At 39.3% G+C, this 25460-nt stretch overlaps 1 protein-coding gene across 1 annotated transcript in view; it reads left to right on the top strand.

Annotated features, from left to right (window-relative positions):
• Positions 1 to 25460, top strand: part of CLVS2 (clavesin 2) — a 55691-nt gene that overhangs the window by 3145 nt on the left and 27086 nt on the right. Inside the window, exon 2 of the mRNA XM_026705409.2 lies at positions 10084 to 10258. Coding sequence (XP_026561194.1) covers positions 10084 to 10258 — 175 coding nt within the window. The remainder of the gene's footprint in view (positions 1 to 10083; positions 10259 to 25460) is intronic.

The raw sequence follows: 25460 nt of genomic DNA, 5'->3' as shown, positions 1-25460 counted from the left end.
TAAAAAAAACTATATATAAATATTACAATAAAACTGTTAAAAATAAGAATGAAATAATTACAATTCAAAAGGGAAGGAAAGGACTTCAGAGTGTTAACCAGCCGCATGGCTGTATGCTCCTCTGTTATCCCCAAGCGAGTTGGCAGAACATTTTCAGAAGACCGAGAGAGTGAGGGTCCCACCTCATCTCTAGGGGGAAGAATGTTCCAACCGGCTGGGGCAATGGCAGAAAAGGCTTTATTCCTGCCAGTTGAAATTTTTTAACTGGTGGGATCTGTAACCTATCTTCCCTTCCTGGCTGAATGGAACAGTCCAATGTAATGGGCCAAGGATGACTTGTCAGGTGATCTGACCTGTAGGGCTTTAAAGATCATTACCAACATCTTTAATTGGATTTGGAAGCAAACTGGCACTCAATGCAGCTTGCACGGCAGAGGTGTTCCATGTACCATCCTTGGGACACCCAACATTGCTCATGTGGTCGTAATCTGTACCAACTAAAGTCTCCAGGTAATATTCAAGGGAAGACCCATGTAGACCTTGTCAGTATATTCATGAACTGGAATAGAGCTTGGTAACAACAAGGTTAGCCAATGAATAGGCATAGCAACTAAGTCAGCCAATGAGGATTGTTTTTGGAAACTGAAATTAGAAGTAGCCTAGGCTGGAAACTGAAACTAAAAGTAGCCTAGGCATGGTTCTATATTAAGCTCTGCAACTCTGCAGCTATGTTGGAGCTCTGAGTCTGTCTGTTGAAGATGAAACTAACTAGTTTGCTTGCTGACGACTGAAGCTGTGCTCTGAACTTGCAACATGTTTCCGTCTGAGTTTGCTCCATGTTGGAGAAATCTACAACTGGTTTGTAAAATCTTATTATGTTGATAAAGACGTTAAATGAAGCATCAGCCATCTGTGTTTATTTTTCTGGCGCTGAATTATCGCTGCAAAACTCTCAGTAGACCTCATTGCAGTATTCCAGATGGGAATTAATCAGGGTGTGAGTGACAGAGCAAAGGACCTGCTTATAGAGGAAGGGCCATAATGGATTCACAAGGTGCAGTTGTGTCCTTCAAGCCACAACGTGTCACCTGCCCTTCAAACAAGAGCTGTGAGTACAGGAGGACGCTGAGATTATGCACCAGGTCTGCCTGGGTAGTGTAATCCCATCTAAAACCAAAAATAATAACATCCCAGGTGTAGAGGGGCTCCTCGATCCACAGCCAGCCCATCTTATCAGGGTTCTGCAGAAGTCTTTGGTTCCCTCTTCAGGCTTCCACAGCTTCCAGGCATCCCAATTTAGGCCTGGGCCATTGGGGCAAGAACAATGTGAGAGAAATAATGTTTTGACAATGTTGTTACCCAGTCCTTTTCTACTTTTCTAAATGAACTAGGTTTCCCAATGTTTAGCAACACCTATAATATTTAAAGGAAAATTTATATTTCTTCTTTCTTGGCAATTCAGTATCAGCTTCTTTACCAGAAATAATAACATTATTATACAAGGATTTATCTATGAAGCAGATAAGTGACAAAATTTCTATTAATTTTAATGTCTCTCCAATTTATCCCAGCAACATGATGCATTTTGTGAATGTCACAAAGCCTAAAGTCTGTCCAACTTTGACTTAAAGAGTTCTGATTCATGAAGAAGACTTTTATGCTGTCCTATCCTCACTTCTCATTGATATATTTTACTTTACTTTCATTTATACTTCCTTGAAGGAGTTCAAGGCAGTATACATGGTTCTCTTCCTCGTTTATCTTTTACAATAGTCTCTTGAAGTAAGTAAGCACTTAAGGTTGGCTCAAGGTAGCTTGCTATTTGAAATGAAATGGTAAATGTCATGTTTTCCCTCTCCCCCACTGCCTCCCCTTCAAGGACCACAATATGCTAGAATGATTGAGTTAATTGGGCATTCGTGGGCCATAATGATTGTTTCTTTCTTCTGAGAGGTCAATGCTGTACAATCATAATGAATTAAATGCAGTAACTAAGAAACAATATGCTGTCTTTCCTATCAAAAAAGTCATTACCTGAAAGGATTGCCTGGAGTACCTACAGTAGATATATGTCTTGGAAGACTGAAATAAAATGAATGCCTCATTTAGCGGTTTCATTATTGGATAGAGAAGAAGGAAAGTTGCAATGATGTAAGCAGTGTATTGAGATAACCCACCCTTTTTGGACAGTATTGTGATGTCACATGCACAGACAGTAGGGTTGGAACTTATGCCACGATGTTGCTTTCATCATTCTGACACCTCTTGGCCTCATATCCAGGAAAGAAATTTTCATCATTCTAGTGAAAACATCAATCTCCAGTGGGTATGGGTGTGACTGGAATAGATTTGAAACCAGGGCATTCTAGACTGATCCTATAGTGTTTACATTGCTCAAATTAAAATTTCTACTGTATCTGCACACAATCCAGATGCTTCTTTATAGAACAGGTTTTTTTTTTCTTTTGACCATGTCTCACTTTATATTGTCATAGCATGGCTTCTGGGTGGCCTGAAGAGTATATGTTCAGAAATAGGATTCCTCTGAAGTCCACTGAAGTTGGAATCAGAATTAATTACCCAGAGTAATGCTCAACTTCAGATGCAGCAATTCCTACATGGGACCTTTGTAGCAGTATAAAAATAACTGTTGAATTGAACTTTTTCTTGATGTCATTGTTTTGCTCAGTGGAATATGATTAGGCTGCTATTATATGAATGACAAGAAACCACTGCTGACAGTTTGCACGCGTGTTGCAGTCACTTTTGTACTTTTGATCTAATTTCTTGAAAAAGAAGAACTGTGTCTCAGAGGCACAGGGTCTGCCAATGGAGTATCTTAAAAAAGATTATGTGCTATCAAATTGACGTAGACTCTTAGCTGAACACATGGATCACCCATTATGATCTGTCCCTGACCTGGTCTTTCATATCTTCCAATGATGTACACATTGCAACTGTAACTACCTTAAAATATATTGATGCATTCCCAATAAAACAGTCTGCTAAAACGTGACCAAGAGAAAGCTGAAGGATTAAAGCAGGGGCTGCCAACCTTTTGGACCTCAGGGACCACCAAACACATAATTTTAAATTCTGTGGACCAGAGACCCTGGGAAAATCCCCATAAAAGTCTGCAGGAAAATTCCCCACTCCATTTTCCTACCAATCGATCATTCTTTATTTGGGATCTCAGGATACTGTCTCCAGCTCCATTCTCAGAGGGCGAGGAGAGAGAGAGACTTTTGGCTTCATGCAAGGAAAGCAGCAGAAACAGTTGCTTTCCTTTCTCTCCCCCAAACTCCACCAGAAATGGGCCTTTGTGAAACTTGTCGCACCAGTGCAGCCTCTTCGAGCAGGAAGCCTTGCAGGGTCCCAAAGACTCATTCCTGGCAGAGTTTGGGAGAGAGAAAGAAAGACTTTTGCTGCTTTCCTTGTGTGCAGCCAAAAGCAGAAGAAGAAAGAAGTGGAAAGAAGCAGCCCGGTGGCCAGGCGAGGCGCATGGGGTGAGTGGGACAAGTTCTCCCCCTCCGCCCTTTCCCCCCTTTGTTCACTACCTCGTGTTGTTTGCAATGCAAGTGATGCAAGCCTTGTGTTCCTGCGCAGCCTGGATTAATTGCTTTGGGGAGTGCTTTGTGGGTGACATTTCTCTGCAGACTACTAAAATTTTCTTGTGGATCACCAGTGTCCCCAGCTCACTGGTTGGCGACCACTGCTTTAGAAGACAGAAGGAAAAAGAAAACAAAACAATCAAAATTCATAACAGGGAACTCAAATATCCACTCCATGCAATGTCATTAGACTTCTGTAGTCCTGACAAGATTAGTCTGATTTCTACAGCATTTAGATTTCTTCCTCATGTTGTTCCTATATCTGTCTTGGAATATTAGATGGGTGAAATTAGACAATGTATCACATTGGCTTATTCCTCTGGAATGTCTCCCTTGCTGTGGATGGATATGCCTTAGCAATGCATTTTCAAAGTAAAAGTCAGGCCTACATATGTTAGGGCTTTGCCTTCTTATCTTACCTGTCATATGTCCCTCCTTTTATTTCTGCATAAATTGAAATAGCTCAGATGTTTCTGTTCCATCAGTTAACTTTTTTCAGTCTTTTCATATCTAAGATAAAAGAAATGTGCTTCTCTGTAAATTTATTATGCATATATAATTGCCTGTTGGGTCATAATTATATTGAAGTGACAGTTGATTGTAAAAGGAATAAGAACCATGATATAGACAATCTACTGCTGCCACTATCAGCTTTTCATTTGAATAAGTCCAATTAGCAAATTCCTATTCCAATTAAGTTGGAAATAGATTTTTGTAGAACACTCCTGTCTCTCATACATCCATACATAAATTGCATAACATGTCCCTGTGCAAAGCATTTAAAATTCAGGTTGAGTGGCAGGAAAAAAAAATTGACATGGAAATCTATCAAAAAATGACACAAGAAATAGAATTCAGCAGATTCTGTCCCTCTCATCAATAATCTCTATGCTTATAAAGCACAACAGGGAGTCTTCTAGGGCTAAACAAAAACTTAGTGCTTCCTTGGTGCTTTCTGAGCTTCAGTTGTTTGCTTGCAGATGTTTTCATAACCCAGTGAGGTAACATTGTCAGCACCGATGATATTACATAGTCAGGTAATAAAATATCTGCAAACAAACAAGCTCATCAAGAACTCCACAGTTCAACAGTGAGCTACATATATTTTCTTCTAAAGAAATCTAAGCAGAAATCCTCACTTACCAAGGTTTATGTGTAGAATAGTCACACAGCAGTGCTGCGCAAAGCTTTGAAGTGATGCTTTGCTCTACTCGAGACACTTTATAAAGTTATCATTACAGTCTTCCTTGTAACTAGCAGGCTTGAGCAATCCCACTGCTTTGACTGCTAGAATGGTCCTGAGCTAGGCAGACAGTTCAGGCAGGACAGCCCTGTCTTGAGATTTCCCATGGAGTCAGGTGAGTGTTGTCTCTGCAGTGTAAAGTGCCTAAGATAGAACATACCTTCTTCACACAGCCCTATTGCAGAGGTGGTATTCAGCAGGTTCTGACCAGTTCTAGAGAACCGGTAGCGAAAAATTTGAGTAATTCAACTGGCAAATACCACCTCTGACTGGCCCTGCCCCCATCTATTCTCCGCCTTCCAAGTCCCAGCTGAGCGGCTGGGTCTTGTTGCCTTGCATAGGAGAACGGAGCTGGAAAGCAGGTTAGTAGGGTGGGGAGGGAATGGAGATTTTACGGTATCCTTCCCCTCCAAGCCACTCCCACCAAGCCACGCCCACCAAGCCACACTCATGGAACCAGTAGTAAAAAAAATTGAATCCCACCACTGCCCTATTGCAAAACCCTGAACAGAGTATCCTACAACGTGATGCATCTAGAGGCTTCTCTTAACCATTTGTCCCATGTGGTTAGATAAGTATGTTTGCTTGCACTATGTTTGCTTAGTTCTTAAAGCAAAAATATCGGTGCATGGTGCAAGAAGAAATTGTGTTTATCAATTGATTTTGTTGCAGAGAATGACACTGATTTAAGGGCCAAGGAGGAACAATTGGCCCAAAGTCACCCAGCTGACTTCAATGTTTAAGGGGGGACTAGAAATTGGTCTCCCTGGCTCCTACAGTATCACATTAACCATCATACCATGTTGACTGTCAGCTGTGTACATCTCTGTATAGTAGATAGAACACAGAAAGGGTAAAATAGGTTATTTGAGATGAATGGTTCTTCTGCTGATGGGTAGCTTTAAACCTGATGCTATTTCTGAAGATTAAAAAAAAATGGGTGCTGCTACTCAGGAGAATTTTTTTCATTCATTTTCTAGCCTCTTCAACTTCAGTTCAAAGTTGTTTGGACAAGTTGGCATAGGACTAGATCATATGGTTTAGTGGGAAGATTAGTGGGATCAGTATCTCACTCAAAAGCCTTATTCCTTCCATGTAAAGATTTCATTTGCTGATAAGATGAATAATAAATTCAATGAACAATAATACCAAGGAACACTGTCTTTAGCCCCATTTCCACATGCCAGGCATTCAGTGAGAAGTATGAAAGGGGGCTTCTGTGCATGAAAAGTTGTAGATGAGCTCATGGTCAGACTCATGGTGCAAATCCAAAAAGCTCTCCTTTCTTCTTGCTGCTGAAAGCAAGAATGCTCTTGCTTCCTATTTTTCCCATAATCCTGTGAGGTAGGTTAGGCTGCAGCTTGATAGAAATAAGTACTCATTATTCCATTCCCAAGAGTAAAGTTAAATAACACCAACACTACTAAAAGTGATTGATTTAAAGAAGTAGAATAATGACATTCTAAACCATCTAGATTCTATGTTTAATCCCAGTTTGGAGTTTTTTTTCTGCAATTGAACAGAACTATGAACTCTAACAAAGGCTATCTGTTAAATGTTCTCATTTTTCCATTTGTATTGACATAACCTCGTACTCCATCAGTATAAATAATTCACAGCATAGTTGCACAGTTCTCTACATGCCTTTTCTGGAGTAAATTCTGCTGTGAGAATGTACTTGTAAGAAATGTCTGTAAGATTGCCCCTTGATTGTATGAAATTTCATTTAAATCCACTTTGAATTTAGGAACCAAAAGAGGAACATTTTGCTTATTATTACATTTCCAGTTTGGTAATTGCATTCGCTTTCTTTAGGCATAATGGCTTTTGGAAATGGTGTAAACAGAGGTTTTCTAACAGCATGTATAAATCAGGGCATTAAACACTGTTAAATAAATCAGAAATCCTAGATTATTCTTTAGGTATTAGCAATACACCATCGGGTTTACAGTGTGACCTAAGAGACGCTGTGTGAAAGCTAAGTGTCACTAAAGTCAGCCGGATTTAATTTTGAGATTCATTTTGTTGATTGTTAATACTAATCTTCTACATATTACTGCAAAGTCATGGTTCCCACTATATATTTTCACCCCTGTATATCAGCTACCACTTCTCTGACCAGATTTGAAGGAGGCAAAAACAGAATATAGTTGTTTTACACTATGGACATTGTGTTTTATTTAGCACTCTATAGAGCTCACCTAGTGAGAACTTCTTTGGTAACATTTTTATATGATCTGATATGGAAAAATACTGAATGCTTCTTTTCAACACATCGAAGAAATACAGATGAAAGCTTCCCAAACCCAAAGAACCCCTACTGTAAAAAAAGCTGTTTTTAAGGATGCGATACTAGCTAGTTTTCCTAATAATTTCCTTGTCAATATTCTCTTTTGTTAGACATGGTACATGATATTACTAAATTATTAATCTGATTGTTGATTAAAATAAATACATTGATTGACATTTTTGTAGGTGGGTAAAACTGTCAACAATGCTCCATTTTTATTAAGCTAGGTTGAAGGACATGGATAAAAGCTCTGAACTGAGCTCTGGAGAAAAAAAATTTCAAGAACATTTTCCTAATTCTTTTTGCATGCAATATGCTAAATAAGTGGGGGTTTGGTTCCCCCCCAAAAAATTTTATGCTCTTTCTATACAACTAACTTACTGTAACTTACCTCACAAAAGTTAGTGGGACAGATTTAACTAAAACTTGGTGATGGGAACAGGGACAGTGAGACGATAAGGAATTCTGGAGGTATAAATTAAACTGGGAAGTTAAAAAATACCTTGGAAGAATGTAGTGACAAACCACTTCCATAATATTGCCCCAAAATGTAATTGTACAAAGTCAACATGAAGAACTCTTTAAGTTACTTTATTTAAAAACATTTCATTTGGTATATTGGTTTTAGCCATTTTGAAAACCTGTCCACAGGCTTTTCAAATTCAGACTTAGAAACACTGAAAACAAGATGAAGCATTTCTTACAATTGAAGCTCTGAAATTTTGTTAAACTTAAATATATGGATTTGTTATGAAAACTTCATAACAGGCATACATTTCAAGTCCTTAAGGTCTACTTCAAATAGGTACAGTATATGTTGCGGTTCCGTGTTCAGTTGGAAAAAAATAAATCTGTCAGAAGATTGTGAAGGAACTTCAATTTTATATCTGCCTCCCCCTCACCTCTGTTCCTGTGCTGTCACCATAAATTACCATAAGGATGATTGGTTTCACTTATCCAGGTCAATAAACGTTGCATAATACAGATCTACAATAAATATGAGATAAGCTTTTATGTAAATAGTTCATCACTGGACAAAGGTTTTAATGCAGTTACTTTCATCATAAATTATTTTATGCTGCTATTTTCATAATAAAATTGACCATTGCAGTACCAGTGATTACAACTCTCTTGAGAATTGTAATCATAGATACTACAATGGTCAATTTCATTATGAAAATAGCAGCATAGAATAAATTATGTTGAAACTAGCTGCATTAAAATCTTTGTCCAGTGATGAAAGATTGCACGTGCATGCACGCGCGCATGCGCACACACACACACACACACACACGGCAAGACGCAATGGATGAAAACTAATCGAGAGAAGCAATCTAGAACTAAGGAGAAACTTCCTAACAGTGAGAACCAGGGGTGGGATCCTACCAGTTCAGTCTGGTTCTATAGAACCGGTAGCTCCAAAGAGCAGCTGACACCAAACTGGTTCTTTGGGATGAGGTTTTGGTCTGCTGTTTACCCGCCCGCCTGAGCTCTAGGCTGTCCTTTAGTGGCTGTGTTTTCCTCATCAGTTGCTTTGTGTGGCACAGTTGAGTGCCACTCGTCAGCTGGAGAAGGTAAATGCTTGCCGGAGTTAGTGCGCACGCGCATGCAACATGTATTTGACATGCATGCACGCACTCCCCGAACCGGTTGTTATGCTGGTCAGATCCCACCCCTGGTGAGAACAATTAACCAGTAGAACAGCTTGCCCTCAGAAGATGTATGTGCTTCATCACTGGAGCCTTTTAAGAAGAGACTGGAAAGCCATTTTTCTAGAACAGTATAGCAGGGGTGTCAAACTGGCGGTCCACGGGCCAGATGTGTCACACGCAGGCCATACCCATCCTAGCTTTACAAAGGTAAAAAACGTTGTGATATATTACATGACGTGATCAAGTTTGTACACCTGTGGTATAGGGTCTCCTGCTTGAGAAGGGGTTTGGACTAGACGACCTCCAAGGCCCTGTCCATCTCTCTTATTCTATAAACAGAATGTATTTTTTTCTGTAGGATTAATGGCACCATAAAGTGCCTTGTAGATCAGATTGCATGCTGATTTCTATTTTAAAATTCTTTTACTAAGTTACATCAAACACTGGGTATGAACAAAATCAGCAGCAAAACCCCTTTTGTCCTGTTGAACTCACGATGAAATATTATGTAATTATATACAGTACAGTCATCCAAAGTTAATTTCATATTTCTAGAGTCCTACATGATACAGTTATTCTGAAATTATATTTGTGTTCAGTATGAAGGTGTCTACCATAATCACCAAAAGTTTTTCAAAAAGTAAAACTATTGGGAAAAACAACATTGTCATCCAATGCAATTGGTCCCAACATTTCTGATGTTACACTGGATCAATTGTTTAATGATAAATCCAGATGGGGATTACTTTTTTCAAATGCATAGAGAAATCTTGTTTATTTTTTTAAAGAATTCTTTCTCCATCTTCCTCCCAGCAATGATTGAACTGATTATTCAAAGGCTGATTCATACAACCATTGAAAATGTGGTTTGTCACATTTTGGAGAATCCACAGGTTTTTGTGTTAGCATGTTCAGTGATGCTGAAGGTAACATAAAGACATTCCGGATGAATATTGATTCTGTTTATTGAACAAAATGTAATGCAGTTTGAAAGAAAGAAGCATTGAGTTGTTCAAATGATATTGAGCTGGACCATCTGGAACAATTACTATTATGATATGGTCTCATCTGAATAGCTGCTGTTTAACTTTCCCAATCTTAACCCTTTCAAATCTAAAGAAACATATGCGTGTACTTACAATAGGTAAAGTCATCATATTTCATGAAATCTTTATCACTTTGAAATCTTGAAACATTGTCTACAAATAGCAAAACAATGGCTTATCTTCTATCATCTGAACATGATTGGTTAGCTTAAGGCCATCTTTGTTTTTTTTCTGTTGACAGGTACACACTGGTGGATATTTTACGTGCCATCCTTCTTTCATTAGAAGCTATGATCGAGGACCCAGAACTTCAAGTAAATGGATTTGTTTTGATTATAGACTGGAGTAATTTCACTTTCAAACAGGCTTCTAAGCTGACACCAAGTATGCTTCGATTAGCCATAGAAGGCCTTCAGGTAAAATGATTTTAAGCATTATTCATATTTCTTTTACTCTTCTCACTCCAGGCATCTTTTTTTAGTTTTTCCTGACTGTTTCATGTCTTTAGAAATCTAACGATCTGTTTTTTGCAGTCTTAAAAATTGAGATTTTAGTTGTTTATGTTTATTGTGGAATTTGAGAATGAATTCTAAAGAATGAGTTTGCTATCTAAGTAGTTCTTCAAACTTACAACACTCATGATTTAAAGATCTTATTTGATTTCTCAAATTTAGGAGCTCTAAATTGTTATTAAGAGTTGGAATATAATAAAACAGGCCAAGCAAGCAGATATATTACTGGGTTAGATATCTTACTTTATTATTCTGAAGTGAGGTTCTTTGTACAGTGAGAGCTACCATCAAGTGCTATACATTATGGAACAGTGAAGACATCTATGCATTGCTACTGTGTTTCTCATATAATAAGGCCGGGTCTTTTTTTTTTTTTTGAGCCCTGAAAAAACGGCTAGGCCATCTTTTGGGGGGTGACTTAATTTCCCCCCCTTGTATCCACAGGCAGGCGAGTGGCGACAGCTTGGATGTTGACCTTGGCAAGCTGAGCAGGCTGGGCAGAACCGGGAAAGCCACGGGTGCACGCCTGCCTGCCAAGCAAAAGAGCCAAGCCGACCCGAGCTTGGCTTCCCAAGACCCTCCAGCCCAACCCTGAAGGGGCCACTGGGAGAGGCCACCCGAGGCAGTTATAGTGCCCACCCATCCGTGGACAGGGAGGCAAGGTGACGGCCAACGCCGCATCCTCCTCTGAGCTGAGCCCTGCCAAGTGAGCGCTGATGCCCGATGCCCATCCTGCTGCAGCGTTTGGAGCTGCCGGTGCATTTGGAGATGCGTGGGGATGGGGATGGGCTGGGTGAGGGGTGGAAAGGACGGGCGGCTTTGGGCTCTCTCCACTGGACCCGCTGGCCAGGGAAGCAGTGCTGCTGTCGCCTCGCCTCCCTGTCCATGGGCGGGTGGGCGCTATCACTGCCTCGGGCAGCCTCTCCCAGTGGCCCCAATGGGGTCGGGTTGGAGGGACATGGGAAGCCAAGCTTGGATCAGCCTGGCTCTTTCGCTTGGCAGGCAGGCGCGCACCCATGGCTTGCTTTCCTGGCTCTGCCCAGCCCGTCTGGCTCCGGTGCTGTCCTGGTGGGATGAGCAGAGGGCCCGGCGGGGAGGCGCTCGCTGCCTTGGCCAGAGCTCCACCGCCGGGCAGGACAGCCCACCTGTCAGCTGAGCTGAGCACCCCAGGTGAAGCTCTTCATGCTCTGCCCGGCGCCAGGCAGGGATAGCGGCTGGGCGCTTCTCCCGGGGTGGGCCAATTCTGCACTGTGGCCCTGGGAGATTCGCCTCCCCACGTGGGGTTGGGCTGCCCTCTTGGGCAGGGGATGCTTTGTCGTACCGGTAGTAGGGCGTCGTTTTTAAAAGAATGGACTTTGCTTTCGAACGATGCCCAGGAAGGTGGCGACAGGAGCGCCTGAAGCTGAGTGTTTCCGCAGGGCTCCGGTTGCAGGGAGGAGCCCTGGCTGGCCATGCATGGCTGCGTCAAACGCCGCGGCATTGCTCTAAATGCCGCGGCAGCGTGGGGAGAAGGGAAAGCAATGGTGGCGGAAGGTCTCCCGATATGAAGCGCCCCACCAACACCGAGGTCAACGCAGGCAGCACCATATCCGGGTGTGCAACAAAAGTATTTCCTAACAGCAAGCCCCCCTGCCATTCCCCCCATTTCGCATGTTTTAATATAGGCCTTAATTTGGGGGGGAGGGGGTTAATTTCATTTCATGCCTATAAAACTTGCTGGGACTTCCTATTGTGGGAGGCCGTATTGTTGGAGAAACATGGTAGCAGTCCTATTCAGGCATCCTTTTTTTTTTTTTAAACAATTTTATTGGTTTTTTAACATACAAACAAAACAGACAAAACAGGCATCCTTATTGTACTATCCAAATATTTTTCTTTTACTGCAAACTGATTCTAAGGAAGAAAATGCTTCCTTCGTGCTTGAAATAATGAAATATTTTAGAACTTCTATGAAGCAAATTTAAAAACTATCTGAATGAGCATTTATGTATTCTAATACTGACCACTTGATGAGGATTTGCCAAAACGTTCCTTGTGACTTCTAACAGAGCTTGATGGAGAAAGCACTTTCACAAACATGTCTTATGGACAGTATCCAGCAGAAAGTTAGTGGATTCTGTCGATACTGTATTCTTTTGCAAAGGGATCAGTTTTGCCCTTTGCAATATAGAAATGCACAAATGTGTTTGATGCAATTTCTCTTTAAGTATACAAAGAACTGTTTTGCTGACAAGGGTGTATGCATGATTCATGATTATTCTTTTGTTCTATGTGCTATGGAGGTAAATGAAAGCTTCTGATTAGGAAGGATCTTTTTCTACATTCTAGGGTGGCACATCTTTTCTGGACAACAGTTCCTTCTGCCCCCCACTCCACATTCCTGGAATATTTAAATATTAGGGCAGAAGGAGATAGTCCATTTTCTGACTGTCTGCAAAGATAGGTGTAGGTATAGAAAACATAGAATTAGAAGAAGAGACATATTACATTTTTTTTTGTAAAAAGAAAATTAACCCTTTGGGCTGACTAAAGTTGTTTCAACATTTCCTGTCAAGTTGATCTCTTACTCCAGGGGAGATAATCAATGGAAAGGGTTTTGTCTTGTGTAAGGAATCACAAACAGAGCCATTCAACTTGAATACTTATATCTTTGAGGTAAATTGTTGCTTTAATTCAATGATTAGAGTTAAAGCTCACAGATCTGGGCTACAAAAATCTGTTTGGTCACTAGATGGATGGGCGGAAAGCTTCAGAATTTAATGCACCATCAGTGTTACAACATTAACAACAATTAAGATACTGGAGTCTTCTATTTCATTATCCATTAGTTATGTTTAAACTCCTGCCTCAAAAATACTTCCAAAGTTAATTATATGTCCTTTCATTTCCTATAATTTCAAAAATGAAATAATTCCCACTATCAAATATAAATGAATCCTTTCAAGGTTGTTTTTTGTATTGATACCTACTGATCAGGTGAATCCAACTGATTTCATTTATGATGTCTTGTCATTCACTAGTGTTTTGTGAAGCTATGCACTTCTATCTTAAAAACCACTTGCTGGATTTGAGCAAAACACTGATGACAGGCAGAAAACAGAGGAAACATTTTATGTTGTTTCTTTGACACAGTGTTGAACATGTACAACAGAGGCTTGTCTATCTCTATACCAGGGCATGTTAGATAAATATTGCTGCATAAAACATAATGTTATCTTGATAAACTCATATACTGTTTCATCAGTTAATATGAATTTGATTTGCAAAGCTCAAAAAGGTTGGCTGCATTCAAAATACAACCATTCCCAGAAATTAATTGCTTTTGTAGGAAAAGAAAAAAGAAACAGAAATTGATAACTGCCTCAGGATTATCAAAAGGAGGGAGAGATATCTCTCACCAGAGAAATTGCAGAGCCTGCAGAATAATTCAAACTGTTCAAGGATTGGTACCAAAATATCTTGAAGCTTCAGAGGAAAATTGCAATGTTTATATAAAATGTTGTGAGCTGCCAAGAATCAGTATTTAAGATAGGTGGCTATATAGATCCTGTAAGCAACTGTCAGACTCAAAAACCAAGACATGTGTTGATTCTTTCAAGCTCTTTATCGTTGCATACCTTCAGACAGAATCTTGCCAAAGTGGAGCAGTCTGCTATTTGCACCTACCATTTACTGTATATAAGAATCTGAACTACTAATGGTTAAAGCAAATTTGTAGGGGTAAACAGTGATGTCAATCGAATTAAAGGTGGCGGGATTTAGATCTCTTGTGGGTGCAAAGGGATTTGAGACTGATGATGCACTTCACTCTTCCCTGGTCAAGTGATCATCTCCTGATTGGGTTCCTTATTTTTTTCATTAATTTTTCAGAGCTTAGTGCATGAAACTGAAGAGAGGAGTTTTTCCCTGAGACAGGCAGAAGTCTTAAGCCCTCCCTTTTCTCAGTTACTTTTTCCAGGGATCAAAAAGCTGCTTCATAGATTTTACTGTTCCAGACGGAAAATATAGATGATCACACAACTTGAACCTCCCAGGTTCTTTGATGTCCTCTGTATTCAAGAAGGCAGAGATAGTGGGGGAAATGAGGGATGAAAAGGATGAATAGAACGAGTATGAAAGACAGATGCAAGATATGGAGTGGTGGATGGGCACAGGGGAGAGACAGATAAGGGACTATACCAAGCACCCTACTAAGATGTTCAGCATGTGACCACAAAACTCTTTTTCAGCATTCCTGCTGAAGATTTAGTCATTTTAAATCACAGCATAAAAGAGTGATTTCTGGTTATTAATTTTTATTAGTCGATAGCTCAAATAAACTTTGCTTTTGTTATTGGACTTCTTTCTAAGCTGAGTTGGTAGATGAATTAGGAAAACAAGTTCTCCAGAGCAGATGTTTTAACACTTTTCCTAACACCAGACTTCTGAGAACATGTTAAGAGAACAAATATTCAAGTGATTGGTGAAACTTCAAAAAGTTCCCCTTATTACATTTATTTTGAGCACCAGTTAAAATGGCTGGTATTATGATTTTGCTCTGTGGGTAGCCGGAAAGACTTTGTAGAGGTAAATAGTGAAGTCAAAAGTCTCTCGCTGACACTGTTTTAGTAATGAAAAGACAAAGACACAATGGAACATGATTGTTCTTCAAACTGCCATTGAGAACAAACACATCAGACAGAAGGGGGGAAAAGGAAAACAGCTGGGGACCAGCTTCTTTGTTTCTCTCTTCGAGAAGAAGAAAAGCAACATACCAGAAATCTCAGGTCAAATTCAGCTGCTTCAAGGCATTACAAGGTTCTCCTGTGTGAAACAGGATTTCTTCACCATTTAGACAACAAAAATCCAAACCTGAATGAATCCAAAGCTTTGGGAATGCTGCAATGTGTATCAAGAGCTGAGCAAGTAATAACTTAGAAAGTCCACTGCTTTAGGCTTGATTTGCCATATATTCAGGGCCAGATTGGGAGAGTAGCAGATGAAGAGAGAGGAACTATAGAGAACATTTTCTCTAGGCTTCCCAGGTCAGAGGCTTGACTCTTGAGAGAACTTTACTGTTCCCTCTGCTGTTTGCTGGATTGATTCATCAAGCAGAAATGTGCAGAAAAGAGCATGTAAGTGCTCAGTACTCTCTGGACATGGTGGTTTCTTGCAGACATTTCTTTATCAAACCATGTAACATCATCTGTGCAAGATCATCAGTGCAACATCATCAGAAACGATTATGTTACATAGAGGAATTCAATTCTTTCTCACTCAAATCCTTGTTTTAACCCTTCTTATAATTATAATATATGCCAGTCCTTCTAAATAATTTTTATCCATTTTCAAAATTCATTTGTCCTACTCTTGAAGCCTCCCCATCACAGGTATTAGTTTGTCTAGAGTTTAGTTGTGTAGGTAGAGGCAATTTGTCTCCCACTATTTCAGTCTGTTATTTTAAATCATATTTTATTGCTTATGCTGTCTTGAGTTGCCAGACAATTAGAACTTAATGTGCAATGAAGCATGGGTGTGTGTGTGTCACATTTTCTATATCAATTTATGGTAATTTCGTCTCCTCAAAGGAAGAGTAAATTAAAAAAATAGAATATAGGCAAAACACATCTTTACCTTGTCATCCTCCTTTGAACCCAATCCTAAGGGTTCAAAGCATGAGATAGACTTTTACATAGGTATACTCTTATATCTATTTTCATATTTATATTCCTATATCCTGAGTATATGCCGAGCAGAAGGCAGACTGCAAAAAAGAGCAAACCAAGAAAAAACAGAATAAATTTATGTTACTGAATTTGTTATTAATTAGAATTAATTGCTAATAAACAATGTTCTTTATCTGCCTGCTTCAGCCCATCCCTTTCAGCACAGATAGAGAAACTATTTTCTCTCAAACACACATGCACTCCATTCCTTTTTCCCTGCAAGAAAAATGATGAAAAGAAAATAGGGACTGAAATGAGAAGGAGATTAGAAGGAGTAGCTGCATTGGGGGGTGGGAGGGAAGGGGAAAGGAAGAGAAAGGAAGGAATCAAATAAGGATAAAGATGGGGTGAGAAGAAGGGAATTGGACCAAGAAAGAATAAAAGAAGAAGGCTAAATTCAGCATGCAAGCCACCTCTCTATTACCTCCAAAACCCTCTAGGCTTTCCATAAACTATTTGTGCAAATCATTTCCATGCCCTGCTGATTTCTTTGCTTACAACAGCTTCTATTTAGTGAAAGTAAGACAAATCTTTCCTTCCCGTCTATTCACACTTAATTTAGAGGGGGAGATGGGGACTTCATGCTATTTATTATCAGGTAAAGACAGTGGTTTTTTGATTCCCAGAAAGTTCTGTTCTTTTAAAATGGCCGTGTATACTCTTTCCCCAATGATGGTCAAAGCCGTCTCGAGATTTGAACCTGCTCAAGTGCTGCAGCATTTTGGAGGTTCAGCATAAAGAAGCAAAGATGGGTCAGTGGGTAGAACAGCCGGTGCAGCTCCCCAGACTTTGACTCCTTTTGATGAGCTCTTTCCTTGGGGCTAGACATATGTTGTCATGTCAGAGTTTGGAATAGAATCATCTATCAGCCTATAAGGCAGCATTGGTGACAGTAGCAGCGTGGAGAAAAAAACATGGCCACCTGTGGAATGAAAATTAAATAAAATTATTTGTAATTTACTTCCATTTCTGCCGATTGAAGCAGTAAACTTAACATTCCTACAAAGGAATAGGTGTCACTCAGGATAGCAGGATTCTTTTTGGTTCTTTAAAAAGAAATTAAAATTATTCTACCTCACCACCACTCCCACAGAAGAAAAAAAACACAGATTAATCTCATTACAGGTGGTCTCAACTTACAACAGTTCATTTAGTGACCATTTGAAGTTACAATACTGAAAAAAGTGACTTATGACCATTTTTCACACTTACAACCATGGTGGCATCCCCATGGTCATGTGATCAAAATTCAGATACTTGAAATTGACTCACATCTATCACAGTTGCAGTATCCTGGGGTCACATGATCATCTTTTTAGACTCTGACAAGCAAAGTCAACGAGGAACCCAGATTCACTTAATCTGTTACTAACTTAACAATTGCATTGATTCACTTAAAAAATCTGGAAGAAAGGTCATAAATTCACTGAACAAATATCTCACTAGCAACAAAAGTGTTGGGCTCAACTATGGTCATAAGTCAAAGATTACCTGTACTATAAAGCAAAATAACTTGGATAACCATTTGCATCCTGAATCCTCACTAAGAAAGTCAATGCAGTATAGAAAAGATCTTATCCTGATATGTGTACTCCAATCAGACAATCAGACCATATGTCACTGCTTTTAGCACCAGCATACATCCCTCTTAGGAGACGGGCTCTGTCTATAATAAAGACAGTGAAACCTTGGCCAGAAGATGCTTCCCAACAACTTCAGGATTGCTTTGAGAACACAAATTGGGACATCTTTTACCACCCTGAGCTAGAGGAGCACGCTGCAATTGTTCTGTGCTATATCAAACACTGCACAGATACTGTCACTGTGGATAAATGTATTAGGATCTATCCCAATCAGAAACCCCGGATGACCAAGGAAGTCCAGTGCCTCTTGCATGACAGGACCAAGGCTTTTAGGTCTGGTGATGGGGCAAGATGCAGTGTTGCCAGAGATAAGTGAAGAAAGGTATTTGGAAGGCCAAGACTGATTATAAGAGGAAGATTGAGGATAATTTTTATAGCAATAACATGAGGCAGGTATGGCAAGGGATTCAACAAATTACCAACCATCAACCAATCAATGTCATCCCTGCTGAAGGGGATGCTTCATTGGCAAAGGAACTGAATCATTTCTTTGCTCGCTTTGAAGTAGAGACAGATAAAATACAACCACCAGCCAATTGTAGCCCCCACCTCATTGTGGAGGAACAGGAGATGAGGAGCATTCTGAGAGCTGTGGACCCTAGAAAGGCTGCCGGTCCTGACAGTATCTCTGGCCGAGTGCTTAAAGACTGTGCTGATCAGTTGGTTGGAGTCTTTACCAGGATTTTCAATAGGTCTTTATCCCAGTCTATTATTCCATCTTGTTTGAAGGCTTCCACCATTGTTCCACTGCCAAAGAAGTTCCCTATCAATAACCTCAATGATTACAGACCAGGGGCACTCACTCCTATCATTAAGTGCTTTGAAAAATTGGTCTGCCAGCACATCATTTCTCATCTTCCGCATACATTTGATAAACACCAGTTTGCATAGAGAAGAAATAGATCTACAGAGGATGCTATAGCCATCATTCGTCACACTGATCTGACTCATCTAGAACAGCGGGGTGGGGGGATGTGAGGATGCTTTTTGTAGATTTTAGTTCTGCATTTAACACAATTCTTCCACATAGACTCGTGTCTAAACTTCTGGACCTTGGACTTTCTTATTTAATCTGCCTTTGGATTATGGATTTCCCGTCTGGCCACTCACAGAGGGTCAGATTAGGTAATCATACCTCTTCAGCCCTTATTCTTAACACTGGAACACCACAGGGTTGCGTGTTGAGTCCCTTACTCTATATTCTTTATGTGCATGACTGCATTCCCACTCATGCTAGTAATACTATTACTAAATTTGCAGAAGATACAACAGTGGCGAGACTCATCTCCAGGGGGGATGAGTCTGCATACCGAGATGAGGTGGACCGGGTGCTTTCGTGGTGTGGAGACAATAATTTGGTCCTCAACACCAATAAGACCAAGGAGTTTATAGTGGACTATAGAAGGAACAGATCAGACATCCAGCCCTTGCTTATCATGGAGACCGAGTGGAGCAAGTGGCCAGTTTTAAGTTTTGGGGTGTTACCCTAAAAGAGGACCTGACCTGGGGTGCTCACATTGCAGCACTGGTCAAAAGGCCCCAGCAGAGATTATACTACCTGAGACTTTTCAGAAAACAACAACTGAATGAAAAACTGCTGGTGACCTTCTACTGCTGCACCATAGAGAGTATCTTAACTTACTGCACCTCTGTATGGTATGCCAATTGCACAGTGGCAGATAGAAAAGCACTCCAGAGAGTTAACGTCAGTGCCCAGAAGATCATTGGTTGTCCTCTCCCCTCTTTGGAAGAACTTTATAGCTCCTGCTGCCTTAAGAAAGTTCAAAATATTCTCAAAGATCCATCTCTGGGCACCCTTTTTTTGAACTATTACCATCTGGCAGGTGGTATAGAATATTAAAAACACAGACATATAGGCTGAAAAACAGCTTCTATCCCAGGGCAGTAGCTCTTTTGAATTCTACTGTATAGCGCAGTGTTGGTGCACTGTTGCAGGTTTTCGGTTCAATGTGTGGAGTGTGAAGGATGTGTGTTTGTGTTTTTTTTCATGGTCATGATGTGCACTGAAGATGGTGTTTGATTTCGTTGTACAAGGTGCAATGACAATAAAGTAAACTAAACTAAATTCATGTATCTTGCAATTTGTGGTTATGAGTTTATGGTTGCTTTCATGCCAGAGTAATCTGATTTTATCCTGCACTCTACTCAAGACAGTGCAGTATTTTGTGGCTTTTTTGTTTGTATGTTTTTCAACTATTTCTCAGTTGTAAGGTGAGGAAAAGTCACCATGCTGTTTTACTTCCCTGGATGGCTACATTTTAAGTATATTTTCCTTCTCCTTCAGAAAATACTCATTTCTATTTGGCAGATTTCTGTTTTAAGTTTAAAATTTAAACTCCTCTGATTTAGTTATTTCTACAGATAATTGTCCATGTATGAAGAATTCTTCTTTTAAGGATCTACCCTTGCCATGGATTGATATTGCAGATGCCAAGAATGCTGTATAGGTCAGTGCCATCTTTTCATTTTGAAAGGAATTAAATTGGCTGAAGAAATTAAATGTACACTTCTGAGTCTCAGATGCTGTAATTAGGAATACAGTTTCCATGCACGCATAATTCTTACAAGTCGTTAATTCATCTATTATGTACTTAAAAAAACAAGTTGACCAAAGTAACCCAATTGCTACTAAACTATGTGGGGAACTTTATTCATTAATTTCTTCTAGGATTATTCAATTCATATTATATGATTTTATGGCTTCATTTGTGATCAGCTTTTGATCACTCTGTGTGTGTGTGTATGTGTTTGTGTGTTTGTATGATGCACAGTGTGATGACCCGAGGCGTGGCACAAAAGCAACAAAGTCACAAAAGTAGATAAAGTCCCTTTAATACCTTCAACTTGGCCCCCAATGTCCAGTTATCATTGGCTGGAGAAAAAACTCTCTCAAGAACAGTTTTTAAAGGGAAGAAATTCAGTCTGAACCTAAAGTACCTATAAATTATAAATAAAAACAAACACAAGCCATGCTGCAGCAATTAACGAGACAGGGCAGGATAAGGAATTGCAGACTTCTTAAAATAATGAAACACACACAGTTGGGTGGATGCCAGAACCCAGATAAGACTTGACAAACAAAGATAATTCATGCTTTGCTTCCAGCAAGGTGCTGTGCGCAAACACCCTTTTTAAATTCTGTTTTCCCAGCTGCAGATAATGAAGGGAATCAGGGCCCTTTTCTCCCATGTAACTCATGTAACTCACATTGCTCCTTTCTCCGTTCCTCCCTGCATGCCCTAGGATGAAGAGGAGGTGGCCCTGAGTCTTCCTCTGAAGGCCCAGCCAGACTGTGCCCTTCCCCAATTTCTTTCACAGCCACTGGAGCCACACTCCCACTCTCTGACAGCTGCTCAACCTCCCCCTCAGAATCAGATTCCAACAGTGGTATGACACACAGACACTAGGGGACAAGGTTTGGCCTTATAGCTATATCTGCTTACATGTTTGTATGTAGAGTATGGATGTATGAATCTGAGATGAACAAGAGTCTCCACTTCTTACATAATCTGTGGTCAGCCATTTTTTTGTAATATTCCCACAAATTATATCAATACCTTATATATCTCTTTCAGTTACTCTGACTTTTCAGGAGCTAAATATTAGCAGCCAAGGTTAGACAGAGAGCAAGGTAAAAAATGTTTCAGAATATTCCAGAAATATTTCACAAGTGTTCTCCACTCCTCTACTTGTAGCAGAATACCTTATGCCACCAGACTTAAAATTCTAGACCTAGAAAACCTAGAACTATGCTGCCTTCGGTTCAATCTAAGTATAGTACATAAAATTATATATTGCAATGTCCTACCTGTCAATGAATACTTCAACTTCAACCATAACAACATAAGAGCACACAATAGATACAAACTCAAAATAAACCGCACCAAACTTGATTGCAGGAAATACGACTTCAGCAATAGAGTGGTTAATGTCTGGAATACTCTACCTGACTCTGTGGTTTCTTCCCAAACCCCCAAAACTTTAACCTTAGACTGTCTACTGTTGACCTCACCCCTTTCCTAAGAGGTCTGTAGGGGGCGTGCATAAGTGCACCAACGTGCCTACCGTCCCTGTCCTATTGTTTCTTTTTCTTATTTTTCTTATATGTATCCATGTATTCATAACTATGTTTATACTTATACCTGTTACCTTATAATCGCTTGACAAAATAAACAAATAAATAAATAAATCCACCCATGCTGAAACTTCTGAAAAGTCTCTAACTTATTCTCTTCCTCCTGCACGCTCTTCTGTCTTGCATCCTTCCACTCATCCCACCTCCAAACTGTCAATGTTGTTTATTTATGACAGAAGAAGAATCTCTGCATATGGCCTTTGAACTTTCTGTGACTGCTCAATGGATGGAATGTTGAATGAAACATTTAATGGGATGGAGAGGCAGAATCTCTGCTTCTCCTTCCAAAGGAATCTTTGACAGTAGACCTTTAACTTGGCATATTCCCTTCACCAGGAATTTCAAAGAGTTTCCAGTCTTGAATAGTGCTTTGGGAGGTCTCCTGCTATTTATATGTCTTTTGCTGGCTTTGAGAAATGAGTACATATATTTTTTAAAAAAAAAAATTCATCCATGAAAAGCATAGCATACATCAAACTCAGCAACAAATCAGCTTATATATGAAGGGGCTACCTATTTTTAAATGCTGGTGCTGGAAAAATTATAGAAGACAATTTTTGTAACCTCTGGCAGAGAACGTCATGCTTGGGAGAAGCCATTCAAAAGGGTTACACCTTTGACCAAACTGAGTTTCAAAGAGCTCAAAATTCATCCAAAGCACGTTTAGAATATTATTGGTACTATCATGCAACTAGGAAGGTACACAATAAAAGTGGTTTTCAGATTTTTGGCTTAAGGGAAAAAAAATAGAGGCCCTCAATCTTACTTTGCATGCTAGTTTGGTAGACTTGAGTTCCAACAATACAAAGTTTCACTTAGCCTGTTGTCAACAATGCATTATAGCAAATTATTAACAACTTTTTTTTTGAAACAAATTTTATTAATTTTAAAAACAAACAAAACATCATTAAACATTAAAAACATAAAACCTCTTTCCATTATAAATCTTTACAAGGCAGGTAAAACATTATTTTATATCGCATACTTCTAATTTATCCCATTTCCATATAAACACATAAATTCCTTTTAATAAATTTCTCATTATTTCTCTTTACTCTTATTCAGTTACATTTCTTTTCTATATTTATCTACTATTAAGTCATCATATTTATATTTCCCTCTGACTTGTTTACAATTATTCTCATCTAACATTCCTCCGAGATTTTATTAACTCTCAATCGAACACAAAAACATAAAACTTCTTTTTAGAAAGTAGCTTGGCCCCAGATTACCTCTTTTTGTATGGACTTCAATTAAATTCATGCTCTTCTTGTATGCCATTACCTATCTTATTTGCCATTCTATATCTTCTATATAACTCCTCCCCACTTTTCACTCTTCTTAATTCTATTTTATATATTTCATCTTGCTTTACATCAATATATTTGTATCTTTTGTCCATTCTTTTTCCAATTAAACATTTGTCTCATTCTCAATAATAAAAAAAGAAAATTTCTCCTGAAATCGCTGATCAGAGTATGATGCCTTTCTATCATTCCCCTAGATTGACATTTAAAATAGCACCTGGATCCCCATCTGATTCTGCTTAGTACATTCTACTATTTCAAAAACAAATACTACAATAATAAATCTATAATAATATCAACACATTAGCCCATCAAACTCTATAATTAAACTAAATATTTTAAACATTTCCTTTAATATTTTATTAAAACTTAAAGGCAATCATTATTAAACATTTTAACATTATTAAACACGTTAATATTTTAATCTTTTATTAAATCTTATAAAATTCTAATTTTCTATTTTTAATACAAATACTATAATACTATCATATGTACTCTGCAGAATCCTTTTTTTAAAATTATACATTACCCTTTGTCCCTAAATTTTTTTTTCTTTTTCCCATCTTGTTTTATACCTTTGTGACTTTTTCCCCCCTTTTCCCTTTCTTTCTTAACCCACCTAGCCTTTTTACCCACTCCTCTCCTAACCTCCGCCTTTTTAGCCTCCCCTCTCTGTTGTATTCTTCTTTCCTTTTGCTTTCTGACATTATATTGATTTTGCATCTTATTTTTCTCTTTCATGGATATTTTTTTAAGTCTTAAATCCTTCCTTTTCCTTCCTCTCTTTCTCCTTTCTTTCTTGATCAAACTTTTTGGTTCATTAAAAATGGCTTCTTCTTCCTCCGCTTCCTCCAGCTGTCGTTGAATTTGCTGAAAAATAGCAAGCACCATTTCTAAAAAGCAAAGGGCTTCTCCCATAGCGTCCTTGCCTTCTTTCCTTGTTTTTCCGTATTGTTTTCTTAGTTCATCAAGAGATAAAGCCATTATAAACCTTTTCTTCTTCTTTTTCTTTATCCTTCTTCTTATTGAGCCAACCAAGATATTTCCAAACTTAAAACAATTCCCCAAAGTCCCAAAGTCATCAAACAGTCCAAGCAAAGCACAAAGTTCTTTCCTTTGCAATTTCTCTTCCTGGGGTAATATCAATTAGGAAAAAAACCCAATCTATATTTTAAAGCCTTATTGCAGTTAGCTTCTAGTCTCTTAATCTTCAAGGCATCTCCTCCAACAAAGTCTTAATATAAATTTTTTTCCAGACCTCTCCCTTCCCACTTATAACAAAGAGCTTTAAATTTTTACCTTCCGTAAAAAAGCAGGTTTTTCAGTGTCCATTTGTTAATTCCGTAAGGGAGGGAGAGTAACTTTCCCTTTCAGCACTTCCATTCACCGCTTTAAGAAACCTCCACTGGGAACAATGTAGCATCCAAAAGATAGTAACTTTCAGAGTATTAAATATATCCTTAGAGTCCCGGTTCAGCCAAAAGAAACTTTCACTTTGTAGCTTCCTCCTTCTTCCTCCTGCACATTCTTAAGCCAGTTGCCGGCTTCTTCGTGGCGGCCATTAAAGACCGCCGCTCCACCGCCTTGAGAAAAGGGGGTTTTGCCGGCTGGGGAGGGGGTCTGCGATACCCCCCAACCCCTGTCCGGATCCCCCTATCTTCAGCTGCCCCAACAGGGCAGCCTTATCCTCCAGATCCGTCAGGATCGGAGGCACCAAGACGGCTAGCACGACAGGGATTGTGCAGAGTCGCGAGTCCCTGCCGTCACCGAAGCCTGGCAAACCGGAAGTCCCCTCAAATTATTAACAACTTTTGAGAGCTTAATTCCTCAGAGAAAAACAGCTGCCTTTTCTAATAACTACATGTACAGTACAGTACTCCTTAATGTGCTGTCAGTTTTTGCTCCATGTAAACCCATTGAAGGATAGATAGATGAACCGTGCAGAACATCCTCTTATAAAAAATGATCTGTTCCTTCTGAGGGAACATAATTCTATTTATTTTGTTTGGTTGGATGAAACATGATTTGAATTTACACTGAGCTAGTGAAAGAAAAATCAACACATCTATCAAAGTAAAACATCAATGTTTTCAGCAAAGATAAATTTAATATCATATACCAAAAGACTAAACAGATGGAAGAAAATGATGTTCATCTATTACAGTTTTGATACTCATTATATTTGGGGTTTTTTTTGGGGGGGGGGTGTGCTTTCAAGTCAGTCATGATTCATGGTGATTGCCTGAATTAGTCCTTACAGTTTTCTCAGCAAGCTTTTTCAGAAATGGTTCATCT

Source organism: Pseudonaja textilis, chromosome 1 (genome assembly GCF_049901715.1).
Source record: "Pseudonaja textilis isolate UNSWEBS1 chromosome 1, rPseTex1.2, whole genome shotgun sequence".
NCBI lineage: Eukaryota > Metazoa > Chordata > Lepidosauria > Squamata > Elapidae > Pseudonaja > Pseudonaja textilis.
Note: the sequence above shows the minus strand (reverse complement) of the source record. Positions and strands in the feature narration are given on the sequence as shown.